This window comes from Eschrichtius robustus, chromosome 4 (assembly GCF_028021215.1).
Source record: "Eschrichtius robustus isolate mEscRob2 chromosome 4, mEscRob2.pri, whole genome shotgun sequence".
Taxonomy (NCBI): Eukaryota; Metazoa; Chordata; class Mammalia; order Artiodactyla; family Eschrichtiidae; genus Eschrichtius; species Eschrichtius robustus.
The window spans coordinates 122628752-122654542 of record NC_090827.1 but is presented as its reverse complement, the minus strand read 5'-3'; the positions used below and the strand labels follow the sequence as shown (position 1 = coordinate 122654542).

At 39.2% G+C, this 25791-nt stretch overlaps 1 protein-coding gene across 3 annotated transcripts in view; it reads left to right on the top strand.

Moving 5' to 3' along the window:
• Positions 1–23337, top strand: part of ELOVL6 (ELOVL fatty acid elongase 6) — a 137288-nt gene extending 113951 nt beyond the window's left edge. For all 3 annotated transcript variants that reach the window (XM_068543307.1, XM_068543306.1, XM_068543308.1), the window contains 2 exons: positions 2667–2818; positions 18997–23337. In XM_068543307.1, coding sequence (XP_068399408.1) covers positions 2667–2818; positions 18997–19421 — 577 coding nt within the window. In that variant the 3' untranslated portion in view covers positions 19422–23337. The remainder of the gene's footprint in view (positions 1–2666; positions 2819–18996) is intronic.
• The last annotated feature ends 2454 nt before the right edge of the window (positions 23338–25791 follow it).

Here is a 25791-nt window from a genome sequence, read left to right as displayed (position 1 = left end):
TGTTCAAAAGTCTCCTGAAGTCTCTGGTGTGTTGCGTCTGCTGGGATGCTTTGGGGTGTAAATAATAAAAAGCAAAACTCCAAATAGCTTATACAGTAAGGAAGTTTTATCCCCCAAACGAGAAGTCTTGTGATGGGGTCACTGAAAGATTGGTTAACTCAGCAGCTCAGTCACATCTTGAAGGAATACTTTGCCATCCTCTCTGACTTAGCTTTGTCCTCAAGGTAGCTCCCTCCTGGTTGCAAGGTGGCTTGCACTTCCAAGCAATATGTGGTAATGAGCAAGGAAACCTTTCCCAAAAAGTCCCCCAGCAGCCCTCTCCTCACATCACATTGGCTAGAATTGGGTCAGTGCCCATCTTAACAAATCACTGGTAAGGGAAGTGGGAAGTGGGAAGTTACTAAAACTTGCTTAGGTAATCAGGATTTATTCCTAAGTTGAAGATAAGGTCACCTTCCTTAGGGGAATCATGAGTTGGGAGAACCTGGACAAAATCAGGGTTCTTTCAACACGGAGAAGGAGAAAGGGACTTGGCCCTTGAATAGGCAACCAACAGTGTCTGCTCTGTATGCAATAGACATGCCATATCCATATTTCCATAATACCTTCCATAGCAGCAAGTCAGTCCCCAGTTTGCTAATAATCTTAATTTGGTGATGGTGGCAACTTTTCCTATGAAAATTTAGCCATCATCTGGTGAGGTAAAGACAAACCATGAAAAATCAATTCAGGTAAGACGGCAAAATCTCCATTACCTGACGTTCCCAATGAAATCCACCTCCCCATTCCCGAATCGGGACAGCTTATTGACTGTAAAGGCTTAGGTCATTCCAGCAGGAGGGGACATTTCTTTGAGACAAGAAAGTGAGAAGGAGCAGCCTTCAAGTAAACATGGGGAAGAAAAGCTCCCTAAGAAGAGGAAAAGGCAGAAAACTGAAAGGATCAGAAAGTGCTGGAATGATTGGCTCACAGTGAGTGGGAAGAGAATGGCAGGAAGGAAGGTGCAAAAGGGGGGAATGAGAGGTCATTCAGAGCCTTGCAGGTCCCACTAAGGAGTTGGGAGTTACATTCTAAGTACAGCGGGGAGACACTGAAGGATTAAACAAGATCTACAAATGTAAAATCATACCAATAATCCTATGCAGGATTGTTTTATATGTTGGAAAGAGTCACTCTGTTTAAGGTAGGCCATATGTCATTAGAGAAGCTACTCACAAAATCCCCATTTAATAGACAGTTGCCAGGAATTTAACTTCATTACCTTGGTTCTGTGCCGAGTTGACCTTTAGTTCTCGCTGGTGGATGCATGTTTGTGGACGGGGTAGCCTAGTGGAATGACTTAGTCGGGGGCAGCACTTAAGACATTTTAAATAAATGATAATGCCTCTGAAAAGAAATAAAACTCCTATTTCCCTGTTGGGTGAGGTTGCTGCTCATTTAAGTAGCTGTTCACTAGTTTATCTCCTGACTGTTTTTAATTTAATTTTCCTTTTTTAATTGGAGCATAGTTGAGTTACAATGTTATGTTAGTTTCTGGGGTACAGCAAAGTGATTCAGTTATACACACACATATATTATTCTTTTTCATAGTCTTTTCCAATATGGTTTATGATAAGATACTGAATATAGTTCCCTGTGCTATACAGTAGGAGCTTGGTGTGTATTTTATATATAGTAGTGTGTATCTGCTAATCCCAAACTCCTAATTTATCCCTCCCCCACCCCCTTTTCCCCTTTGGTAACCATAAATTTGTTTTCTATGCTAACTGACTTTTAGAACCTAAAAAGGGAGTGCTGCCAGAAATAGGATGGGTAAACACATCTCCCCCCACGGTCAGCCAGCTCTCCTTTCAGTCATGCGTGTGGCTTGTGAACTCTGGGACACGTGCGTACGGGGTTCACTACGTGACGGAGGTTGCCTGTTCCAGTTGCCAAGTCCTTTCGTACTTCATGTTACATCATTGAGCTCAACACACTCCAGAGCTCTCCTGTTTCCTTAGCAGTTCCTTGATAACAAGTCCATATGTCAGTTTTCTTTTCAACGATCTCACTTTTTCAACAGTCTTTGAGCACCCACGCCTATGTAGAGGCAAATACAATAGAGGGCATTGAAGGACAGTGCTGGAGCGGAGTCAGTGAATGGTTATGGGAGCTCAGGGGCGTGAACCTGGATGGACTTCGGCGGGTGGAGGGGGGGTTCTGACAGCAGAGCTAAGCCTTCTTCCTCTGGCTTCTGTGAGAAAGACGGAATAGAGAGAGAGATTCAGGGAACAGAGCCAGGCGATTTGGAGAATGATTGGACAAAGGACAGAACTGAGATAATTCCAGGAGTTTTCAGCCAACCCCATCTCATCCCAAGGGATAGTTCTCCAGCTGAAAAACAAAGGTTATCAGAATTCTTGAGATCCTGCCCTGGATCCATTCCCCTTTTCCATGACCTCTTTTTGGAACACTGGTGCAGAATAAGTGGCATGGCCTTCAGAAGAAAGCACTGAGGAATTTTCCTACTCTTGTTTACAAAACATTTTTAAATGCTTCTGGGTAAATGCAAATGACATGATGCCTCTCTACCTATTTCCTGCCGATGGCAGTCTTCTAAGAATGGTTAATGTCAGATGTGAAATTATTTTCCTGAATGTTGTTTCTTTTCTCTTTTCATTATGAAGTATATTCGGTGCTCTTCGAACTGGTGCTTATATGGTGTACATTTTGATGACCAAAGGCCTGAAGCATTCAGTTTGTGACCAGGGTTTTTACAATGGACCTGTCAGCAAATTCTGGGCTTATGCATTTGTGCTAAGCAAAGCACCCGAACTAGGTGAGTGTCTTCTCTCCTTACATTTCCTCCCCCAAACCCCCACCCCTTTGTAGCTACACACCCACAATATTTATGGAAAAACAAACAAAGAAATAATTTGAAGGTCCTGTTTTACTGGTTGCAGGAAAGTTACAATGAATGAATTTGCGTTCTTGACTAACTTCCGCTGTTTTTTTTCTCTCCCCTCCTTCCCTCCTTTTAAATAATTGTACATTGAATAAGAAGAGCAGAATAGTTTACATAGAACATGCACGTATCCAAGCCTTACTGAAAACACACTTCCAGAGGCTTATGACATCTACCCAGCCCCTTCTCTGAGGCCATTAACAGCCGAGCTAATATTAGAATATCGGGAAAAGTTAGCCACACAGCTATTTCCCAGTCCCACATCGAAGTGTAATTTCAGCTCTGGAGTTTGGATGCAGACTAGGAAATTCAGCTTTTTGTTTGGGTATCCTCATGTTCTCATTAACGAACTATTAAGGGTTAGTTTCTGGTGTTGTTTAATTTTAATCATCAAAGAAATAGGCCTTAGGGAAATGTAGTTCATCTTCTAGAAATTAATCCAAAATACTGAGGCTAGAAATTAATCCAAAATCTATATATGTAGATTCCTAAGGTTTTCCCTTTAACTCTTTAATAGTCTTAATATAAGTGTGGCACAAGTTAGCAGAAACAGTGAAAAATTAAGTAGCAAGTGTTTGACACAGACACGGTTCCCCAGGAAAATATCTCTATTGCCAGAGAAAGGGATCCACCAGTGATAATAAGCTCTGAGTTCATCCATGAGCAGTGCTGGCCAGCATCTCACAAACTGGTACATATCCTTAGGGGACGCCTGTCCATCCTCTGGGTTTCTTTTTTTTTTTTATTAGCACCTTTAATTATTATTTATTTATTTATTTATTTATTTATTTTGGCTGTGTTGTGTCTTCGTTTCTGTGCGAGGGCTTCCTCTAGTTGCGGCAAGCGGGGGCCACTCTTCATCGCGGTGCGCGGGCCTCTCACTATCGCCGCCTCTCTTGTTGCGGAGCACAGGCTCCAGACGCGCAGGCTCAGTAGTTGTGGCGCACGGGCCCAGTTGCTCTGCGGCATGTGGGATCTTCCCAGACCAGGGCTCGAACCCGTGTCCCCTGCATTGGCAGGCAGATTCTCAACCACTGCGCCACCAGGGAAGCCCCCTCTGGGTTTCTTAATGTTTTATCTGGAATTAAGAATTGGCTTATTTAGTTCAAAATTTTTATTTATAGATTGTGTTCCGTCTCCTGTTTCTCCTAAAAAGGGGGTTAGAGGTCGTAATTTCACTATAAGCCACCTGCAGTATTAGCTATCAAGTCTTTCTGAAAGGTGCCCCTAGTTTGTGTCTGTGTCTGTTCACAGTGGATATGACGTTTCTCCGATGTGTGCATCCGCCACCTATAGCCACTCTCCACCACAGGCTGTAACCTGATGCCTACAGAGTGCTGACAATTGGTTTGAACTGTTGGTTTGACCACTGTCTTCCCAGGTCAAAGACAAAGGAAGAGCAGCGGGGGTGGGGGGAAAAAAACTTTAGTGCTCACACACAGAGCCTGTGAAAACAGTCTTAGAGTGAAATGCATTAGTATGGGTTCATTCATTTATTCCTTTAATAAATTTTTTAAATTTATTTTTTATTGAAGTATAGTTGATTTACAATGTTGTGTTAATTTCTGCTATACAGCAAAGTGATTCAGTTATACATACCTAAACATTCTTTTTTTATATATTCTTTTCCATTATGGTTTATCACAGGATTTTGAATATAGTTCCCTGTGCTATACAATAGGACCTCGTTGTTTATCCATCCTATATATAATAGTTTGCATCTGCTAACCCCAAACTCGCACTCCATCCTTCCCCCGCCCACCCCTTCCCCTTGGCAACCACGAGTGTGTTCTCTATGTCTGTGAGTCTGTTTCTGTTTCGTAGATAAGTTCATTTGTGTTATGTTTTAGATTCTACATATAAGTGATATCATATGGTATTTGTCTTTCTCTTTCTGACTTTCTTCACTTAGTATGATAATCTCTAGTCCCATCCATGTTGCTGGAAATGGCAATATTTTGTTTTTTATGGCTGAGTAGTATTCCATTGTATACATGTACCACATCTTCTTTATCTGTTCATCTGTTGATGGACATTTAGGTTGTTTCCATGTCTTGGCTATTGTGAATAGTGCTGCTATGAACATAGGTGTGCATGTATCTTTTTGAATTATAGTTTTGTCTGAATCTATGCCCAAGAGTGGGATTGCTGGATCATATGGTAGCTCTATTTTTAGTTTTTTTCAGGAACTTCCATACTGTTCTCCATAATGGCTGTACCAATTTACATTCCCACTGACAATGTAGGAGGGTTCCCTTTTGTCCACATACTTTCCAGCATTTGTTATTTATAGACTTTTTAATTATGGCCATTCTGACTGGTGTGAGGTGGTACATCATTGCAGTTTCGATTTGCATTTCTCTAATAATTAGCAATGTTGAGCATCTTTTCATGTGCCTGTTGGTCATCTGTATGTCTTCTTTGGAGAAATGTCTATTTACATCTTCTGCCCATTTTTCAATTGGGTTGCTTTTTTGTTGTTGAGTTGTATGAGCTGTTTGTATATTTTGGAGATTAAGCCCTTGTTGGTCACATCGTTTGCAAATATTTTCTCCCAGTCTGTAGGTTGTCTTTTCGTTCTGTTTATGGTTCCCTTTGCTGTGCAAAAGCTTGTAAGTTTGATTAGGTCCCATTTGTTTATTTTTGCTTTTATTTCTATTGCCCTGGGAGACTGACCTAAGAAAACATTGGTAAGATTTATGTCAGAGAATGTTTTGCCTAAGTTTTACAGTGTCATGTCTTATATTTACGTCTTTAAGCCATTTTGAGTTTATTTTTGTGTATGGTGAGAGGGTGTGTTCTAACTTCATTGATTTACGTGTGGCTGTCCAACTTCCCCACACCCCTTCCCATTGTATAGTCTTGCCTCCTTTGTCAAAGATTAACTGACCATAGGTGTGTGGGTCCTTTAATAAATTTATACTAAGCACCTACCATGGGCCAGGCATTTAAAACATTGAAATGGAATTGCTACTTTATCAAAAAAAGAAATTTATAATATGAATTTAATGGACCAGGCCCCCAGGCAGCTATTTTTAGTATTTGAATTAGGACCACTAGCTGCAACGTCTTAGGCCAGAGAAGTGTTTTTCAGACTTGGAGCTACAGACAATGCCTAAAAGTCTACAGATGTGTTTTTTAGGAATTTCAAAATTCTATGAGGATATTTCAATTTTGTGTCTTCATGTATGAATAAAAGAAAAGATTGTCTTGCCAGCTACATTTCTCATAGTGATTCTTTCTTCATTTAGAGTCATAGAGTCTCTGAGTCAGATCACTTTTCCTGAAACTGGTGTTGGTCTGAGAATGTGAGCATGTATTTTTTCTCTTGGGTTTTTGTGACGTTTCCTTTAAAATAAATTCATACATTATTAAAGTTAGAGAATTATTCAAACTGAGAGATATCATATCCCCTTGACCCCTATACTTTATTCTGTATAATAAGTATCCTTATGAATCCCCCCTGTGTTTTTGATGAAGAATTGACTACAGATACATGAATACAGTAAATGCATGAAACTTGACTCCCCTTACATACCACCCCTGAACACCTTTACAATTTCCACCTCCCTACCCTCAACAAGTACTTTTTTTTTTTTAATCAGAAAAGGTGCCTCTATGCTTCTGGCCTTTAAGCCTCAAATTGCAAAGGAGCTACTTCAGTCTTTGCTTCTAGAAGTGCCTTTCCCTGCCAGGACTGCTTGTCTGTGTTCTGAGTTTTACCCAGTTGTGTTTGAGGGACTTGAGAATAAAATAGTCCCTTCTACCTTTTGAAGGAATAATATATTGAAGAGCCACCCCAACCCATTCATAGTTGTCATTTTCCTTCAACGACGTAAGTAGCCCTGTGCTGTCTGTCCTCCCAGCTTCCACTCCAGGTGGACACCAACGTCTTAAGGTGGTGGACAAGTTAGGATTCGTGGATGAGAACTGTTAGTGCATCACTCAGAGGTACTTGTGCTATAATCCTCTGTCTTGTTGGAGTGTTGTTGGTCCTGAGGATGTTAGTGAATCACCTGTCTTAACTAATCTAGGCCCGAACATGCCACTACCTCCTGCCCCCATGTAGACCTTGTAATTGGACACAATTCTGTTCCCTCTTGAGCCCAAAGGAGCTGTACTCTAGTCCCCTGTGCCACTGGCTTGATCATTGCTTTCCCTGGAGAAGCCTCATTCACCACAATAGTTTATAGGTTGGTTATCAAACAATCCATTCCTTCACACTTCAAACGTCGGATTGAAGTGTTGACAATGGGCTGAAGAGCTGAAAAAAAATTAAATCCCAAACTTGACACAGCTCAAAAATAATGAGGCTAGTGTGTGACACCAATTCTTCATGTAATTTCAGATCCGATATTTTCATGGTCTGAGTACCCTGTTTCATTTCTAAAATATGACTTGTTCTCTTTCAAATATCCTGGAGCTCACTTGATAGCAGTCTTCCCAAAGTAAACTGCTGAATCAAAACAGATCCAAAAATCAGTTCACCTAATTTAGTGAACATGGGTGCTTGGATGGTTTTTTGTTCGTTTGAGAAGTTAAATTCCTTCCCTGTTTTTCACCCTTAGAAAACTTTGTCACTACTATTTAATCAAGAAAGCTTTATGCATTTGGATTACTTAGAATTTTTCTTATTCTTCTTTTCAATTCTTCTTTTCAATTCTCTAAGATTCTGGACTCCCTATGTGTACCAGAAAGAAAAGGTCTTGTGAGGAAAAAAGAACAGTTCTTCAATGTTCAATACTGAAACTCTATTTCCCCCCCAAAACCTGCATGCCTGCAGTTTTCACTGAAGTAGTTTTTTATTGTGGCAAAACATACATAAACTTTGCCATTTCTAAGTGTACAAGGCTGCAGCATTAAGGACATTTGCATCGTTGTGCAACCATCACCACCGTCCATCTCCAGCACTTTTATCTTCCCCAATGGAAAACTCTGTGCCTGTTAAACACTAACATTCCCCCTTCACTAGCCTCTTAATAGCGAGAAGGGCTTTCTGTTTCAGCAGAGAACAATGAGCTCATTTCAGTGAATTCCAGGGCTACAATCTACTAGAATAAGTAAGGGGAAGAGATCCACCGACCTGCTTTGTGTGCCAAAATCTTTGAGCGACTACTGTTTGAATTATATTAAAACCTGCTGAGATTTTGTTTTGTTAAAACTTGGAAACATCTGCTCTGAGTCTAGGTCCTTGCTCAGTTGAGCTTGTCATTGTTTTTGAAACTCTGACTCAGCAGAGCTCCAGCTAACTCTCAGAAGAGAGGAGCACAGCCGTCTGTAACAAACCACACACACACAGTGGACTCTCCATCTCTTGGTGGCCATGCATGCCCTGGGGCTGCTAAATGCTCATGAACTTCTCCAGAGCTGCACACAGGGCTGCACTTAATAGCACGTGGGCAGAAGGCATAGTTCAGGAGGAACACTTAGGTATGTGATCACCAGGTCCTGCCTGCAGGCTGGCTCTTGACGGAAAATAGCTGAACCAAAGGTTAGAGAGACTGGTAAAGAACATGAGCCAGAGGAAGCTAAGATATGTGACATGGCCGAAACGTTCATGAGTCAGAAGTCCCACTGCTTACACTTGGCCAAAATTCTTTCCATAATGCTAACAGGACCTTTGGCCAAGAAAGATTGGTTGGCCAACATTGCATCCACAGTCCCTATCTTTTGTTTGTATTTCTAGGTCACTCTGTAGCTTTTGACAGGCCTGGAAGTGCCATCGTCTTGGTATAACTGGCTCATGACAAATTAAATGAGTTATTAAGTGGTTTTCCCCAGAGGAAAAATAATTCATAACTGCCAGAGTTGCATGACTGTTGCATCTCAGCTGTGATAGCAAAAGAACCATGAGAGATCTTGGGGAGCTCTTTCTGGAACCCCACCAGCTTCCTCTCACCCAAGGAAAACTACCCTTCTCTGGGTTGGTGGCCTGCTTGGGGACGGTAACCTTGACATGGCATTGGAATGCTACTCCTGAGAGGCTCAGGGCCATTACTGGAAGATCCTCATCTTCGTCACTCCATCTATCATCCTGCATATCTGTTCTGAGAAAAATTCTTATGTGTATCTAAATTAATTTCATTTTGAAGATCTCATGACATGTCCTTTGCCCCCACCTCCCCGTATTAAATGGAAACACCTAGTGTGTCTCAGATCAAGCCTGAGACCACCACCCCGACTCAGACAGGAAAAACACAAAGCTATGTTCAATTCCAGATTTGTAGCTTCTATGTTAGCCCATTCTAATCTGGTCTGTGTTTTGTCCCCTACCACTCTTCCCACACTGAAATCGTTCTTTAGACAATAAAGTTTTAACATAAAAGTGCTGATAGAGTTTAAATTAAATCTAAAGAATTTAAAATTTAAAATGCTCATTACTTTAAGGCAAATAACTTTTATTATAATATGTTTGAAATTGTACAGGATTTATATTTATTGTAGTTAATACTTAGAGACTCATAAAAAAAAATCTCAATTACGAATGAATAAATTTGTTTTTAACGTACAATTCCTTGGACTTCTACCTTCTTTCCGCTGGGAACAAAGGTAGGCTGGAATTACTGTGTCTACATTATAGTCCATAGAAGGAAGGGAGGCGCAGAGTAGTAATTACACAGAAATAGTGGATCTTTGACAAGCACACAAAAATAGCACAGTGTAACATAAGTAAGTAGACCCCAGGTCTCCTAACACTAGTTGTGTCCCTTAAGCATACAAGTGAGAGTTACCATCACCATCGATCGTTATTAGTCGGTCTGACATTTACAGGCTTAATATGTTAGGCATCTCATAATAGAGAAGAGGACTTCAAAGAAAATTTTATAAGAGGTTCAGAAATGCAGCAGCTGGAAATTTTCCTTTTCTGTTCTAAACAAATAAGAAATAATAATGTTGGGGTATTTTGTTTGTTTTTTGTTGTCTTTTTTTCATATTCCCTAGGTAGCAGCTGACTTTATTTTTTATTGAAGAAGAGCTGATTTACAATCTTGTGTTAGTTTCAGGTATACAGCAAAGCGATACAGTTATTTTTTTTTTCAGATTTTTTTCCATTATAGGTTATTACAAGATATTGAATATAGTTCCCTGTGCTATACAGTAAATCTTTATTGTTTACCTAACTTATCCCTCGCCTTGCCCCCACTTTCCCCTTTGGTAACCATAAGTGTGTTTTGTATGTCTGTGAGTCTGTTTTTGTTTTGTAAATGAACTCATTTGTATATATTTTAGATTCCACATGTAAGTGATAGCATATAATATTTGTCTTTGTCTGACTTCACTTAGTGTGGTATTCTTTAGGTACATCCATGTTGTTGCAAATGGCAATATTTCATTCTTTTTTATGGCTGAGTAATATTCCATTGCATATATACACCACATCTTCTTTACCCATTTCATCTGTTGATGGACACTTGGGTTGCTTATAGTGTGGCTGTGGACACTGGGGTGCCTGTATCTTTTCGAATTAGAGATTTTGTCTTTTCAGGATGTATGCCCAGGAGTGAAATTCCTGGGTCATATGGTAGCTCTATTTTTACTTTTTCTTTTTAAAATATTTATTTATTTATTTATTTATTTATTCGGTTGTGCCGGGTCTTAGTTGTGGCAGGCAGGCTCCTTAGTTGTGGCATGCAAACTCTTAGTTGTGGCATGCATGTGTGTGTGATCTAGTTCCCTGACCAGGGATCAAACCCGGGCCCCCTGCACTGGGAGCGTGGGGTCTTATCCACTGCGCCACCAGGGAAGTCTCTATTTTTACTTTTTTGAGGAACCTCCATATTGTTCTCCATAATGGCTATACCCACGTACATTCGCACCAGCAGTGTAGGAGGGTTCCCTGATGATAGTCATTCTGATTGGTGTGAAGTGATACCTCATTGTAGTTTTGTTTTGCACTATAAGAAGTAATAATGTTTAACAGTTCAGTAGGGAAATAAACTAATAGCTCCTGCTGAATGGAATAGGGCACCACCTGTATTATTCCAACCACAGCCATCAGAACCTTAAAAGTCTTTCCAAGATCCAGAATTATCTGACCTTCCTTTGTATGAGATGTTTTAGGGCATCCTTGAAGTATGAGGGATAAGACAAGGGTAAGTACTAAGTTCCCTTGTGCTTAATTAAATTTCAGAATAAGAAGAGGGACCACCTAGATCTCCTTGTTATACAAAAAGAAGTCAAGTTCGAGTTCACCAAAGGTCATGAAGGATATTGGTTTTTCCCATATCTGAAAACCACAGAGATAGGAAAGAGAATGAAGCATCTGCCTGCATTAATCCTGTTTCTGTCTCATATGGGACAGAAACAGGATTTATGCAGGCAGATGTTTTCTCTTTTTTGGACTCGTTAATGGAATCAGGTGTATTTGTTACTGTGCTTGCTCTTCATCCATTTTTACGTAAGTGTTCTAAAGTATATTTTTCAGAACTCCTAGACTTTTAAGAGAATCACTGCAGATTAATAGCATCTACCTGCCTGAGCACCATTCTTGCTTCTATAATATGAATTCTCTACCTTAGAAACAGTGATCTTTTGGATAGTCAAAATAGCTCAGATGGGAGAGCATTAGACTGAAAAAACAGTGGCCTTTTTCTTCAAGGGGGATAATGTTAGTAAAATTTTGGATAGATCCTGGAAAGCTTTTTCAAAGTTAATTCCATAAAAATGTGTGTCATTCTCAGTTTTTTATCACCTGATTCATTGGTACCAAAATATTCCTATTATCCTCTTCAGTAAATACAGTAGAAGATAAATTTTTTTCTCCTTTCCTATTTTTGCCTTTTATTTAATTTTTTTAAATTTAATTTTTATTTTATATTAGTGTATAGTTGATTTACAATGTTGGGTTATTTTCAAGTGTACAGCAAAGTGATTCACTTATAAATATACATATAACCATTCTTTTTCAAGTTCTTTTCCCAAATAAGTTATTACAGAGTATTGAGTAGAGTTCCCTGTGCTATACAGTAGGTTCTTGTTGATTATTTATTTTATATATAGTAGTGTGTATCTGTTAATCTTAAACTCCTAATTTATCCCTCCCCCTGCCTTTTCCCTTTGGTAACCATAAGTTTGTTTTTGAAGTCTGTTTCTGTTTTGTAAATAAGTTCATTTGTATCATTTTAAGATTCCACATGTAAGTGATACCATGTGATATTTGTCTTTCTCTGTCTGACTTACTTCACTTAATATGATAATCTCTAGGTCCATCCATGTTGCTGCAAATGGCATTATTTCATTCTTTTTATGACTGAGTAATATTCCATTGTGTATATGTACCACATCTTCTTTATCCATTCCTCTGCCAATGGACATTTATGTTGCTTCCATGTCTTGGCTATAGTAAATAGTAATAGTGCTGCAATAAACACTGGGGTGCATGTATCTTTTCAAATTATGTTTTTTTCTGGATATATGCCCAGGAGTGGGATTGCTGGATCATATGGTAGTTCTATTTTTCATTTTTTAAGGAACCTCCATACTGTTCTCCACGGTGGCTCTACCAATTTACATTCCCACCAACAGTGTAGGAGGGTTCCCTTTTCTCCATACTCTCTCCAGCATTTATTGTTTGTAGACTTTAAAAAAATTTCATTGGAGTATAGTTGATTTACAATGTAGTATTAGTTTCAGGTGTACAGCAAAGTGAATCAGTTATACATATACATATTCCAGTCTTTTTTTTTTTTTTTAGATTCTTTTCCCATATAGCCCATTACAGAGTATTTAGAGCTCCCTGTGCTATACAGCAGGTATAGCCATAAAAAAGTACAAAATAATGCCACTTGCAGCAACATGGATGGACCTAGAGATTGTCATACTGAGTGAAGTAAGTCAGACACAGAAAGACAAATATATGATATTTCTTACATGTAGAATCTAAAAAAAAAAAGGTATTGTTTGTAGACTTTGATGATGGCCATTCTGATCAGTGTGAGATCATACCTTGTAGTTTTGACTTGCATTTCTCTAATACTTATAGTGATGTTGAGCATTTTTTCATGTGCTTTTTGGCCATCTGTATGTCTTCTTTGGAGAAATGTCTATTTACACCTACTGCCCATTTTTTGATTGGGTTGTTATTTCGATATTGAGCTGCATGAGTTGTTTGTATATTTTGGAGATTAATCCCTGTCGATCACTTCATTTGCAAATATTTCCTCCCATTCTGTGGGTTGTCTTTTCATTTTGTTTGTGGTTTCCTTTGCTGTGCAAAAGCTTTTAAGTTTAATTAGGTCCTATTTGTTTATTTTTGTTTTTATTTCCATTACTCTAGGAGCTGTATCAAAAAAAGATTTTGCTGTGATTTATGTCAAAGAGTGTTCTCCCTATGTTTTCCTCTAAGAGTTTTATAGTATCCAGTCTTATATTTAGGTCTTTAATCCATTTTGAGTTTATTTTTGTGTATGGTGTTAAAGAATGTTCTAGTGTCATTCTTTTACATGTAGCTGTCCAGTTTTCCCAGCACCACTTACTGAAGAGACTGTCTCTTCCCCATTGTATATTCTTGCATCGTTTGCCATAGATTAATTGACCATAGGTGCGTGGGTTTATTTCTGGGCTTTCTATCCTGTTCCATTGATTTTTTGTGCCAGTACCATACTGTTTTGATGACTGTAGCCTTGTAGTATAGTCTGAAGTCAGGGAGCCTGATTCCTCCAGCTTCGTTTTTCTTTCTCAGGATTGCTTTGGCTATTTGGGGTCTTTTGTGTCTCCATATAAATTTTAAGATTTTTTGTTCTAGGTCTATGAAAAATGCCATTGGTAATTTAATAGGAATTGCATTGAATCTGTAGATTGCATTCAATAGTATAGTCATTTTGACAATATTCATTCTTCCAATCCAAGAACATGGTATATCTTTCCATCTGTTTGTGTCATCTTCAATTTCTTTCATCAGCATCTTATAGTTTTTGGAGTACAGGTCTTTTGCCTCCTTAGGTAAGTTTATTCCTAGGTATTTTATTCTTTTTGATGTGATGGTAAATGGGATTGTTTCCTGTATTACTCTTTCTGATCTTTTGTTGTTAGTGTATACAAATGCAACAAATTTCTGTGTATTAATTTTGTAACCTGCAACTTTACCAAATTCATTGATTAGCTCTAGTAGTTTTCTGGTAGCATCTTTAGGATTCTCTATGTATAGTATCATGTCATCTGCAAACAGTGACAGTTTTACTTCTTCTTTTCCAATTTGTATTCCTTTTATTTTTTTTCCCTCTGGTTGCTGTGGCTAGGACTTCCAAAACTATGTTGAATAAAAGTGGTGAGAATGAACATTCTTGTCTTGTTCCTGCCCTTAGAGGAAATGATTTCAGCTTTTCACCATTGAGTATGATATTAGCTGTGGGTTTGTCATATATGACCTTTATTATGTTGAGGTGTATTCCCTCTATGCCCACATTCTGGAGAGTTTATCATAAATGGGTGTTGAACTTTGTCAAAAGCTTTTTCTATTGAGATGATCATCTGGTTTTTATTCTTCAGTTTATTAATGTGGTGTATCACAATGATAGATTTGCAAATATTGAAAAATCCTTGCATCTCTGGGATAAATCCCACTTGATCATGGTGTGTATGATCCTTTTAATGTATCATTGGATTTGGTTTGCTAGTATTTTGTTGAGGATTTTTCTGTCTATGTTCATCATTGATATTGAGCTGTAATTTGTGTGTGTGTGTGTGTGTGTGTGTGTGTGTGTGTGGTATCTTTGTCTGGTTTTTAGTATCAGGGTGATGGTGGCCTCATAGAATGAGTTTGGGAGTGTTCCTTCCTCTGCAATATTTTTGGAATAGTTTCAGAAGAATAGGTGTTAACTCTTCTCTAAATGTTTGATAGAAGTCACCTGTAAAGCCATCTGGGCCTGAACTTTTGTTTGCTGGAAGAGTTTAATCACAGTTTCATTTTCATTACTTGTGATTGGTCTGTTCATATTTTCTATTTCTTCCTGGTTCAGTCTTGGAAGTTTGTACCTTTCTAAGAATTTGTCCATTTCTTCTAGGTTATCCATTTTATTGGCATATCGTTGCTTGTATGTATTTCTGTGTTGTCAATTGTAACTTCTTTTTTATTTCTAATTTTATTGATTTGAGCCCTCTCCCTTTTTTTCCTTGATGAGTTTGGCAAAAGGTTTATCAATTTTGTTTATCTTTTCAAAGAGTCAGATTCTAGTTTCATCGATCTTTTCTATTGTTTTCTGCATCTCTATTTCATTTATTTCTGCTCTGATCTTTATTATTTCTTTCCTTCTATTAACTTTGGGTTTTGTTTGTTCTTCCTTCTCTAATTGCTATAGGTGTAAGGTTAGGTTGTTTATTTGAGATTTTTTCTTGTTTCCTCAGGTAAGCTTGTATCACTATAAACTTCCCTCTTAGTACTCCTTTTGCTGCATCCCATAGGTTTTGGATCATCGAGTTTTTGCTTTCAGTTGTTTCTAGGAATTTTTTTATTTCCTCTTGGATTTCTTCAGTAATCCCTTGGTTGTTTAGTAACATATTGTTTAACCTCCACATTTTTGTGTTTCTTACAGTTTTTTTTTTCTTGTAATTGATTTCTAATCTCATAGCATTGTGGTCAGAAAAGATGCTTGATATGATTTCAATTTTCTTAAATTTACTGAGGCTTGCTTTGTGGCCCAGCATGTATATGCCCTGAAGAATGTTCCATGTGCACTTGAGAAGAATGTGTAGTCTGCTGCTTTTGGATGGAATGCTCTGTAAATATCAATTAAGTCCATCTGGTCTAATGTGTTATTTAAGGCCTGTGTTTCCTTATTGATTTTTCTCTGGATGATCTGTCCATTGATGTAAGTGGGGTGTTAAGGTCCCCCACTATTATTGTGTTATTGTCAATTTCTCCTTTTATGGCTGTTAGCATTTGCCTTATGTATTGAAGTGCTCCTATGTTGGGTGCATATATATTTACAATTGTTATCTCTTCTTCTTGGATTGATCCCTTGATCATTATGTAGTGTCCTTCTTTGCCTCTTTAAACGGTCTTTATTTTAAAGTCTATTTCGTCTGATATGAGTATTGCTACTCCAACTTTCTTTTGATTTCCATTTGCATGGAATACCTTTTTCCATCCTCTAACTTTCAGTCTGTATGTGTCCCTAAATCTGAAGTGGGTCTCTTATAGACAGCATATATACGGGTCTTATTTTTGTATCCATTCAGCCAGTCTATGTCTTTTGGTTGGAGCATTTAATCCATTTACATTTTAAGGTAGTTATCAATATTATGTTCTATTGCCATCTTGTCAATTGTTTTGGATTTGTTTTTGTAGGTCTTTATTCTTCCCTTCATTTTTTGTTCCCTTCTCGTGATTTGATGACTATTTTTAGAGTTGTATTTGGATTGCTTTTTCTTTTGTGTGTGTTTATCTATTGCAGATTTTTGGTTTGAAGTTACTATGAGGTTTTGATATAGCTGTCTATATACAGACAAGATTGAAATTAAGAGACCAGCAACTTAAAACAAATGCATGTCCAATATCCTGCATTTGTACTCTCCTCTCCTCTCCTCATGATTACTCATTTTGACATCTTATTTGTGTGTGGATGATTTCCTACCTTTACTGTGTGTTTGCCTTTACCAGCAAGCTTTCCCATTTGTAATTTTCCTGTTTCTAGTTGTTGCCTTTTCTTTTCCGCCTAGAGAAGTTCTTTTAGCATTTGTTGTAAAGCTGGTTTGGTGGGGCGGAATTCTCTTAGCTTTTGCTTGTCTGTAAAGCTTTTGATTTTTCCATCAAATCTGAATGAGAGCCTTGCTGGATAAAGTATTCTTGGTTGTAGTTTTTTTCCCTTTCATCACTAAATATATCATGCCACTTCCTTCTGGCCTGCAGAGTTTCTGTTGAAAGATCAGCTGATAACCTTGTGGGGATTCCCTTGTATGTTATTTGTTGCTTTTCCTTTGTTGCTTTTAATATTTTTTCTTTGTCATTAGTTTTTGTCAGTTTGATTAGTATGTGTCTCAGCATGTTCCTCCTTGGGATTATCCTGTATGGGACTCTCTGCACTTCCTGGACTTGAGTGTTTCCTTTCCTACGTTAGGGAAGTTTTAGGCTATAATCTCTTCAAATAATTTCTCAGGCCCTTTCTCTCTCTCTTCTCCTTCTGGGACCCCTATAATGCGAATGTTGGTGCATTTAATGTTGTCCCAGAGGTCTCGTAGACTGTCCTCACTTCTTTTCATCTTTCTTTATTCTGTTCCACAGCAGCGATTTCCACCAATCTGTCTTGCACCTCACTTATTCTTCTGCCTCATTTATTCTGCTAGTGATTCCTTCTAGTGTATTTTTCCTTTCAGTTATTGTATTGTTCATCTCTGTTTGTTTGTTCTTTAAAGCTTCCAGCTCTTTATTAAACATTTTTTGTATCCTCTCAGTCTATGCCTCCATTGTTTTTCCAAGATCTTGGATCATCTTTACTATCATTACTCTGAATTCTTTTTTGGGTAGATTGTCTATCTCCATTTCACTTAGTTCTTCTGTGTTTTACCTTGTTCCTTCATCTGGAACATATTTCTCTGCCATCTCATTTTGCCTAACATTTTGTGTTTGTGGTCTCCGTTCCTCAGGCTACAAGACTGTAATTCTTGGTTCTGGTGTCTGCTCCCTGGTGGGTGAGGTTGGTCCAGGGACTTGTGTAGGCTTCCTGGTGGGAGGGACTGGTGCATGCCCACTGGTGGGTAGAGCTGGGTCTTGTCCCTGTTGTGGGCAGGGCCATGTCAAGGTGTGTGTTTAGAGGTGGCTGTGAGCTCAGTACAACTTTAGGCACCCTGTCTGCTGATGGGTGGGGCCAGGTCTTGGTGCCAAAATGGCGACCTCTGGGAGAGCTCATGCCAATGCGTGTTCTCTGGGGTGTCTGCCATCAGTGTCCTTGCCCCCATAGTGACCACAGCCTTGCCCCCGCAGGAGACTCTCCAAGACCAGCAGGTAGGTCTGGCTCAGGGTCATATGAAATCAGTGCATTGCCTTGGGTCCCAGTGCAGGTGAAACCTTGTGTGCACCCTCCAAGAATGGAGTCTCTGTTTCCCCCAGTCCTGTGGAGCTCCTGCACTCAAGCCCTGCTGGCCTTCAAAGCCAAATGCTCTGGTGGCTCATTCTCCTGATGCCAGACCCCCAGGCTGGGGAGCCTGATGTGGGGCTCAGAACTCTCACTCCTGTGGGAGAACCTCTGCAATATACTTTTGCAGTCTGTGGGTCGCCCACCCAGCGGTTGTGGGATTAAATTATATCGCAGAAGCACGCCTCCTACCGTCTCATTGTGGCTTCTTCTTTGTCTTTGGGTGAAGAATATCTTTTTTGGTAGGTTCAAGTCTTTTTTGTCGATGGTTGTTCAGCAGTTAGTTGTGATTTTGGTGTTTTTGTGAGAGGAGGTGAGCTCAAGTCCTTCCTCTCCTCCATCTTGTCTCTCATCCCAGAATAGCCTTTTGTTTAAATTTTACTTCTCTAACTAACTTCCATATGTATGTCAAGGCTTCACATTTTATTGGGAGCTTACAAAGATATGTTTTTAAAGAGTACCTTTGTCATGTACCAAAGAAAAGTGTCTTTACTACTCCAGAGAGGCCTAAGAACATTTTGCTGGGCACTTGAATTCTAATTTGTTTCTCTTGATTGATTGATTAATAAATATCACTTGACTCTTCCAGGTGATATTTCCTAAAATGCATGGCTGAGTTGGAAATGGACAACATGGTTACTAGTGTCCCTTCCAAATTAATATGATTTTGTGCAAAACACCTTTCTGAAAGTAACATTTATTGAGTGCTTACCATGTGCCAAGAGGGCATGTTGAGTATCCTATTTAATCCTCAGATAATTTCAAGCTATTATCATCCCCATTTTACAGATGACGAAATGGGAATATAGTGAGGATAAATAACTTGGCCAGGGTCACTGAGCTAGTAAATATCAGTCCAGGATTCTAACCCAGTCCATCTCATTCTGAAGTACCAGTTCAAGACATCTACCTTCTTGCAGAGATATAGATTATGATTATGTTATGGTCAAGGGGCTCATGTCCATTTTTTTCTTTGTCTTTCAGGAGATACAATATTCATCATTCTGAGGAAGCAGAAGCTGATCTTCCTGCACTGGTACCACCACATCACTGTGCTCCTGTACTCCTGGTACTCCTACAAGGACATGGTTGCCGGGGGTGGTTGGTTCATGACTATGAACTATGGCGTGCACTCCGTGATGTACTCTTACTATGCCTTGCGAGCAGCGGGTTTCCGAGTCTCCCGGAAGTTTGCCATGTTCATCACCTTGTCCCAGATCACTCAGATGCTGATGGGCTGTGTCGTTAACTACCTGGTCTTCCACTGGATGCAGCATGACCAGTGTCACTCTCACTTTCAGAACATCTTCTGGTCCTCACTCATGTACCTCAGCTATCTTGTGCTCTTCTGCCACTTCTTCTTTGAGGCCTACATTGGCAAGATGAGGAAAACAATGAAGGCTGACTAGTGTCGGAACTGAGGAGGAAGCCATAGCTCAGGGTCATCAAGAAAAATAATAGACAAAAGAAAATGGCACAAGGAATCACATATGGTGCAGCTAAAACAAAACAAGACATGAGAAAATACACAACCCAAAGCAGCTTAGGGATAATTAGGTTGAATTAACCCAGTAAGTTTATGATCCTTTTTGGGTGAGGACTCACTGAGTACACCTTCATCTCAAAGGACTGCTGCTGGAAGACCCCATTCCCTCTTTATCTGTCAACTCTAGGACAAATGAGAACAAAAGTGGGCCAGAGGCAGAGAGAGAGAGAAAGAGAAGGCAAACAAAAGCTATTAACAGTATATGAAAAAAAAATGTATTTACTAAGTGTTATATTTCTCTAAGGATCAAAGAAGTTTACTTAAAAAACTGTGCAAACCCATACACACAATCCTTTCTAATCTTTCTTGACAGTGAACTGGAGCCAACAGAAAAGATAAAAATGGAAGAGACACAGGGTGTATACCTAGAACAGTAATGCTTTTGCAAAAATGAAAGCCTTTTTAAGAAAGGTTGGCAGTTGTAGCCCCCATGAGAAAAGATGTCTTAATCACCTCCTGAAAAAATGGATATAAACAAACAACTATATTTCAACTAAGAGAAAGGCTTGTTTCCCTTCATCGCACAGCCTCAGTCTAGTGAGTGAGTTTGCCAAAACCAAATGGGGCACAATATTTTTCCAGGGTTTTTCCTGGGAGGAAGGAAATAATGCAGCCCACTTCCTAAAAGGGCAGCCCCATCTCAGAGCATTTCTGATAGTTTAATTTCTACCCCTAAATGAGGTAGGAAGCATTATCCTTTGTTCTGTTGCCTCAGGCTTTCAAACAGAGGAGTAAATACAGAATAAAAAAGATACAACTCAATCAAATGATTTGAAAAATCGACTCTCTACTACCTGTAAAAAGGTGCAGCACTGTACCGTTCTTGAGCTGGGAAAGAGAAAAAGACAGTGGGAAAGGAGTGAGCCGAAGATCAATATAATAGACAATAAGTATACCCCTCCCTCGGTGACTTCACACATATTCATAACTTTCAAATGAAACCCTGTGGTACAGTCCATATTTTCTATATTTTTGTGAATTTCAAACAACCTGCAGGGCTCTTCTTGATCTTGGGTAAACACTGTGTTTCTGCATCATCTGCATTTGCTCCCAAAGGCAATGCAGAGGTGTTTAAAGTGCCCTCTGCTGGTCGAGTGGAGATACTTTGACAAACACACTTCATGGCAAGTTTGGCTGGAACAGTTGACAACAAAGGGCCCCTTATAGACTTATTCTTCACATTTTAAATGATATAAAATACTCACCATATTTTTGGCCAAATCAGAATACATTCTTCCTGCTTCAAGTCAGCTTCAGAAATTTTTTTAAAAGGGACTTTTGCTCTGGAACTCAGAAAATCAATTTATTAAGAGCCATATTCTTAAAAAAAAAAAAAGCTAGATAATATAATATCTGTAATATTTCAGTCCTTTTCAAGCCAAATAAATGTGTAAACATTCCTAGTATTTCAAAGAAGCAATTATGTCAAGTTGTTCAATGTGATATAATAGTATTCTCATTGGCTAAGTAGCTTAATGATTAGACAAACTAGATGAAAAAATTAGGGGCCACTACACTACATAGATTAGACATGCATAACCACACGTATAGGCACACAGATGAGGGGTCCACCGAACTTCAAAGCCCAAATGAATAGAAACACATTTTCTGGCTAGCAGAAAAAAAAGCTGTTGTTTATCTTTCTTGCTTTATTTGAGAGTGTACAGAAAAGGGATTTTTCAAATTATTTTTATATTATTTTAGCTTTAATTGTGCTGTCGTTCATGAAACAGAGCTGCTCTGCTTCTCTGTCAGAGATGACAAGGGCTTTCTCAGCATCTCGTTTATGTGTGGAATTGAAAAGAATAAAGTTTTATTCCATTCTGTGTGAATGGTCTGAACCATGAACAAAGAATCCGTGCAAACCAAGTCATGACTGATGGGGTGGAAGGCGGGGGTGGGGTATGCAGGGGAGAGAAGCTGTTACACCTGTGTTAAATTATTGTGAACAGTCTATGATGTCTTGACGTTGGTTCATAGATGAATTGATGGAGGAATGTATTATTTTTAGGGCAAAAACTGACATAAGCTGAAAAGATAAGGATCTATTAGTTATAGCAGGACCTAAGATGCAAATAATGTTATTTTGAGCTTTGAAAATACATGATACTGTGCAATAAGCTTTTTTTTTTTATAACAGAAAAAAAGCAGAATAATTAAAATGAGGAAAAGGCCAAATAACAGTTGACTTAAGCTCTAACTGGCCCTTCAGTTAAACTCAACTCTGGTTGATTTAATTTAATTATTTAATCCATTGATTTATCAGTGATCATCATTTAATGCAGGCTAGAATAAGGAAATGAGCATAGACCTTAAATAGACCCTAAATGATGCTTCCAAAGCACTTTCATCTTGATACAGGTTCATACTTGTGTTCACTTGTGAGATAATTTAGAATTTTTGTTTACAGATTGAATGTCTAATAAATAGTTTTAAAATTAGGTAAATATAGCTAAAGGCATTTCCGATGATTATCATGGGAGGGAAAAAGAAAACACACCTGTAAAAAAAAATCTAAATTCTGGTATTACAGGTTCAGTATAATGTTTTTAACATCTCAGCTTAACTGCTTAATTATATCAAGATACGAGGCTGGACCACTAGCCCATGGCAAATCTGAAGCCTGAGAACTGACTGCCACATAGATAATCCTGCTGTCAGTTAACATTCCAGAAAAACTTGGGCAGGCAAGTTTTTATAGCTGCCCCACTATGCTGCAATAGATTATCTTTCTATTGAAGATTTTTCACTGCATTCCAATTGCAGTTTGGTGAAAACATTCCTGGATTTAAAAAAAAAAATTTTTTTTTTTAAACCAAATCTTCATACATAAGTACATGCAATTTGATACACAAGGTCTGAGCATCAACCCAAGTCTATGAGTTTGCAGTGAAAAACTTTCTAGTGAGAAATGCTCTATTCATAGAGCAAGAGGTTTTATCTGCACCTTCTAGTTTTGGTCATGAAAAAAGAGCCACTGCTATATTCATACTCAATATCAGGCCAATGTACCAAGTTAAAACCATGTACTGAGGTGATTATTCCAGGTAATTTACTCCCATCCTTCTAACCATACTCTACTCCACTATAAAAATGAGGGGGCAGGGACAATACAGCTGTATATGTTGCTGAAGGGGAAAGAAAAAATTGATTACATCCCTGTCACTTCTCTCTACTAATGTAGCTCTGAGTCTAAAACTTTACTGAGTGGGGTTTCTGTAGAACTGAATGGAACAACACTTCTAGGAGACCCACAGAATTTTTTTTTTTTTTAATCAGATGTGGTATCTTTATCATAAGATAAAACCTGTCACATAAGAATAACAAAGCGCCTGGAGTCAACTACACTGGCGTAGAAAGTTCCAGAAGTCTGGCCTGGTTCCCAGACTGCTGGGTTACCTGGGAGAGACAAGCTCAGGTTGCTATCTTTATTATGAGAGAACAGCCTCTCCTCAGACACAACTAAGTCAGCTCCAGCACATTCTGAGGGTTGTGGGGTTTTTTTCCAGTTTGGTTAATGAATGAATCTTTAACACAGTTGTTGGATTGGCCATGTGCTGACACAAGAGGGCTACTAGGAGAGTAGAGAAGTTCAAATAGAGCGCCTCCCCAAGTTCAGGAGTGCTTTGAGTTGTGTGTGCATGGTCCATGTCTGTCTCATAGACACTTATTTCCCCAAAATGTTTCCATCCTGAAAAGTACAATTGTGTGAGAGTTTTATGATGAAAGTCTAGTGGTCCAATCTTTTTGTTTTCGATAATAAATATTTTGCTATCGATTTGGGATGGTAGTAGAGCCTATTTTCGTGCTGTGAGTCATTGTCTCCTGTAGCTTAACTTGTTCTTCTGTCCCTTTTCTATTTGTATACAAGACCCTATTCTTTGTGTCTCAGACCCATCACCATCCAAAAGAGATTTTGCTAAGAATGCACCACAGGGTTTGGCCTGTGGTGCGTACTCATTAAAGTGAGAGCTGATAAAGCAATGGTACTCTATTTTGGGCTGACAATCAGTATGAAGTGTTAGGTCCCAGTCTTCCAATGAACCAAAGGCCTCTGTATGCTGGTACGCAATATTTAAGCAAAACAAGCATCAGTTCAGTTATAGTATTTTCTTGAATGCCAGTTGTAACACGCCAGTTATAAACATCCTCGAGTCATATGGCAGAACCCATAGCTAAAGAGACCAGTTAGGTACACCTGTGCAGAGCATCAGAGAATATTCACAAACCTATTGAATCACCAAGTTACCTGCTTTATCCTCAGACACTCTGAAAATTCAGGGCTAGCAGAAAGGGGGAAAATAAGCCCCAGATTTCCCTTCCTCCTGAATTACACTTTAAAAATATTGGGGACTTCCCTGGTGGCACAGTGGTTAAGAATCCGCCTGCCAATGCAGGGGACACGGGTTCGAGCCCTGGTCCAGGAAGATCCCACATGCCGCGGAGCAACTAAGCCCGTGCGCCACAACTACTGAGCCTGTGCACCTAGAGCCTGTGCTCCACAACAAGAGAAGCCACTGCAATGAGAAGCCCGCACACCACAATGAAGAGTAGACCCCGCTCACCGCAACTATAGAAAGTCCGCCTGCAGCAACAAAGACGCAATGCAGCCATAAATAAATACATAAATAAGTGAAACAAAAGTTATTCTAGCACTAAAGAGATAGACAGTGGGAACACACCCATGGCAGGGTTGAGGGGGATTAGGGAGATCTTAAGAATGGCATTTTGATTTTATGTTGAGCAGGCAAAAGTCTTGACATCAGACACACTTCACCAGAAATCCAAACCCAAAACTACATTGTAGTAAACATCTCCTAAAGCAACTGGTTAAATTAAAGAAACTGGTCCCATAAATCAGGGTCAAGCCATATTTGCAACACATTTAAGCCAGGATTGCAAGGTCCTGACTCATGTTGGTATTGAAACGCTGTAATTTTCCCAATGCTTGGCGGCACTGGGGACTTTTTCCCCCAGTGGGCAGAATCTAGAATTCTCCAGAAGTAGCCCCATAATGCTGCCCAAGCCTGTGCGATTCAGACAGGTTTGCTCTCTTGGCGTGTTCGGGCAAGAGGTTGCTTGCTGCAACCTTGAAAACCACTAGAAGATTCAGCCTCTTGGAGGCCCCAGCGCCTCTGTTCAGATAAAAGCCCGCCCATAGAAGCCTCACAGAGCAAATCACAGCAATGCTGGAATTGTTATTTTCAAGTGCTTATTTCACGACATTAAAAGAAATATTTTTTTTCTGGTATATTAAAATTAAAAATAAAATCATAACTTTTGATGAAAACTAAACTATGTTTCCGGTTTCTTTTCTCTCTTGTTCTGGGCAATTCAAAGGGGGCGTCCAGGACACTAAGGGCTACTCAAAAATCTCACAAAGGCCATCCCACACTTGACTCCAATGTGTTCACGAAACACAGGTGAGTCCCTAAAACTCCTCAGTTCTCGAGCATAGCCCAGGAATGATGTGGTCCCCGGATACTACTGATCAAAACCCCACAGGTGTCTAGTGCGCCCACGGTGTTTCGTGGGTGTAACACTTCACATGTTCTCCAGACCTGAGGGCGCATCAGAGCAGCCCTCGTGGGGCAGATAGTCTAAGTTGAATCCCCATTTTACAGCTGAGGAAAATTTGTTCATTAGATCAAATGTCACAGAAGTAGAAGGAACGAGATGTGAACATAATCTCCTTAAATCCAATTTCACTGTAGCCATTCACATTTTTTGAAAAGAAGTAGAGTATAAATGAATGAAATTCCGATGCTCAGCACTGAACTAGGAAGCACTTTGCCATGTCACTGGACAAAGTGTTTCAGGACAAAATGTGTGATGGGGAAAATGGGAAGCACAGCACCTGCCTCCTAGGAGGGCCCAGTACGTCACACACCTGCCGGCTACTAGCAAGGGGAATGCAGCCATCTACTCCCTGCTCCTAAAATGTGGCCTTCTTCTAGTGTTTTTGTATGTTCTATTGTATATGTTTTAGGTTAAATGGCTCATGGGCATTCTTTATGGTTTTCTCTACAGTGTGCACAACAGCAACGTCCCGACAGCATTTATATTTAAAACTAAGAACCTGTTATTTGTGAAGGTTCTCCACAGCTAAATTACTATGAACACCCTCTCTCTTTTCACATCATCTCAGAATAAATTAAGACAGAACTTTCTATTTTATTTGTAAACCATTTAATGTATGTTCTTAACTCAGGGCAAAATGGGTGGGTTGGGAG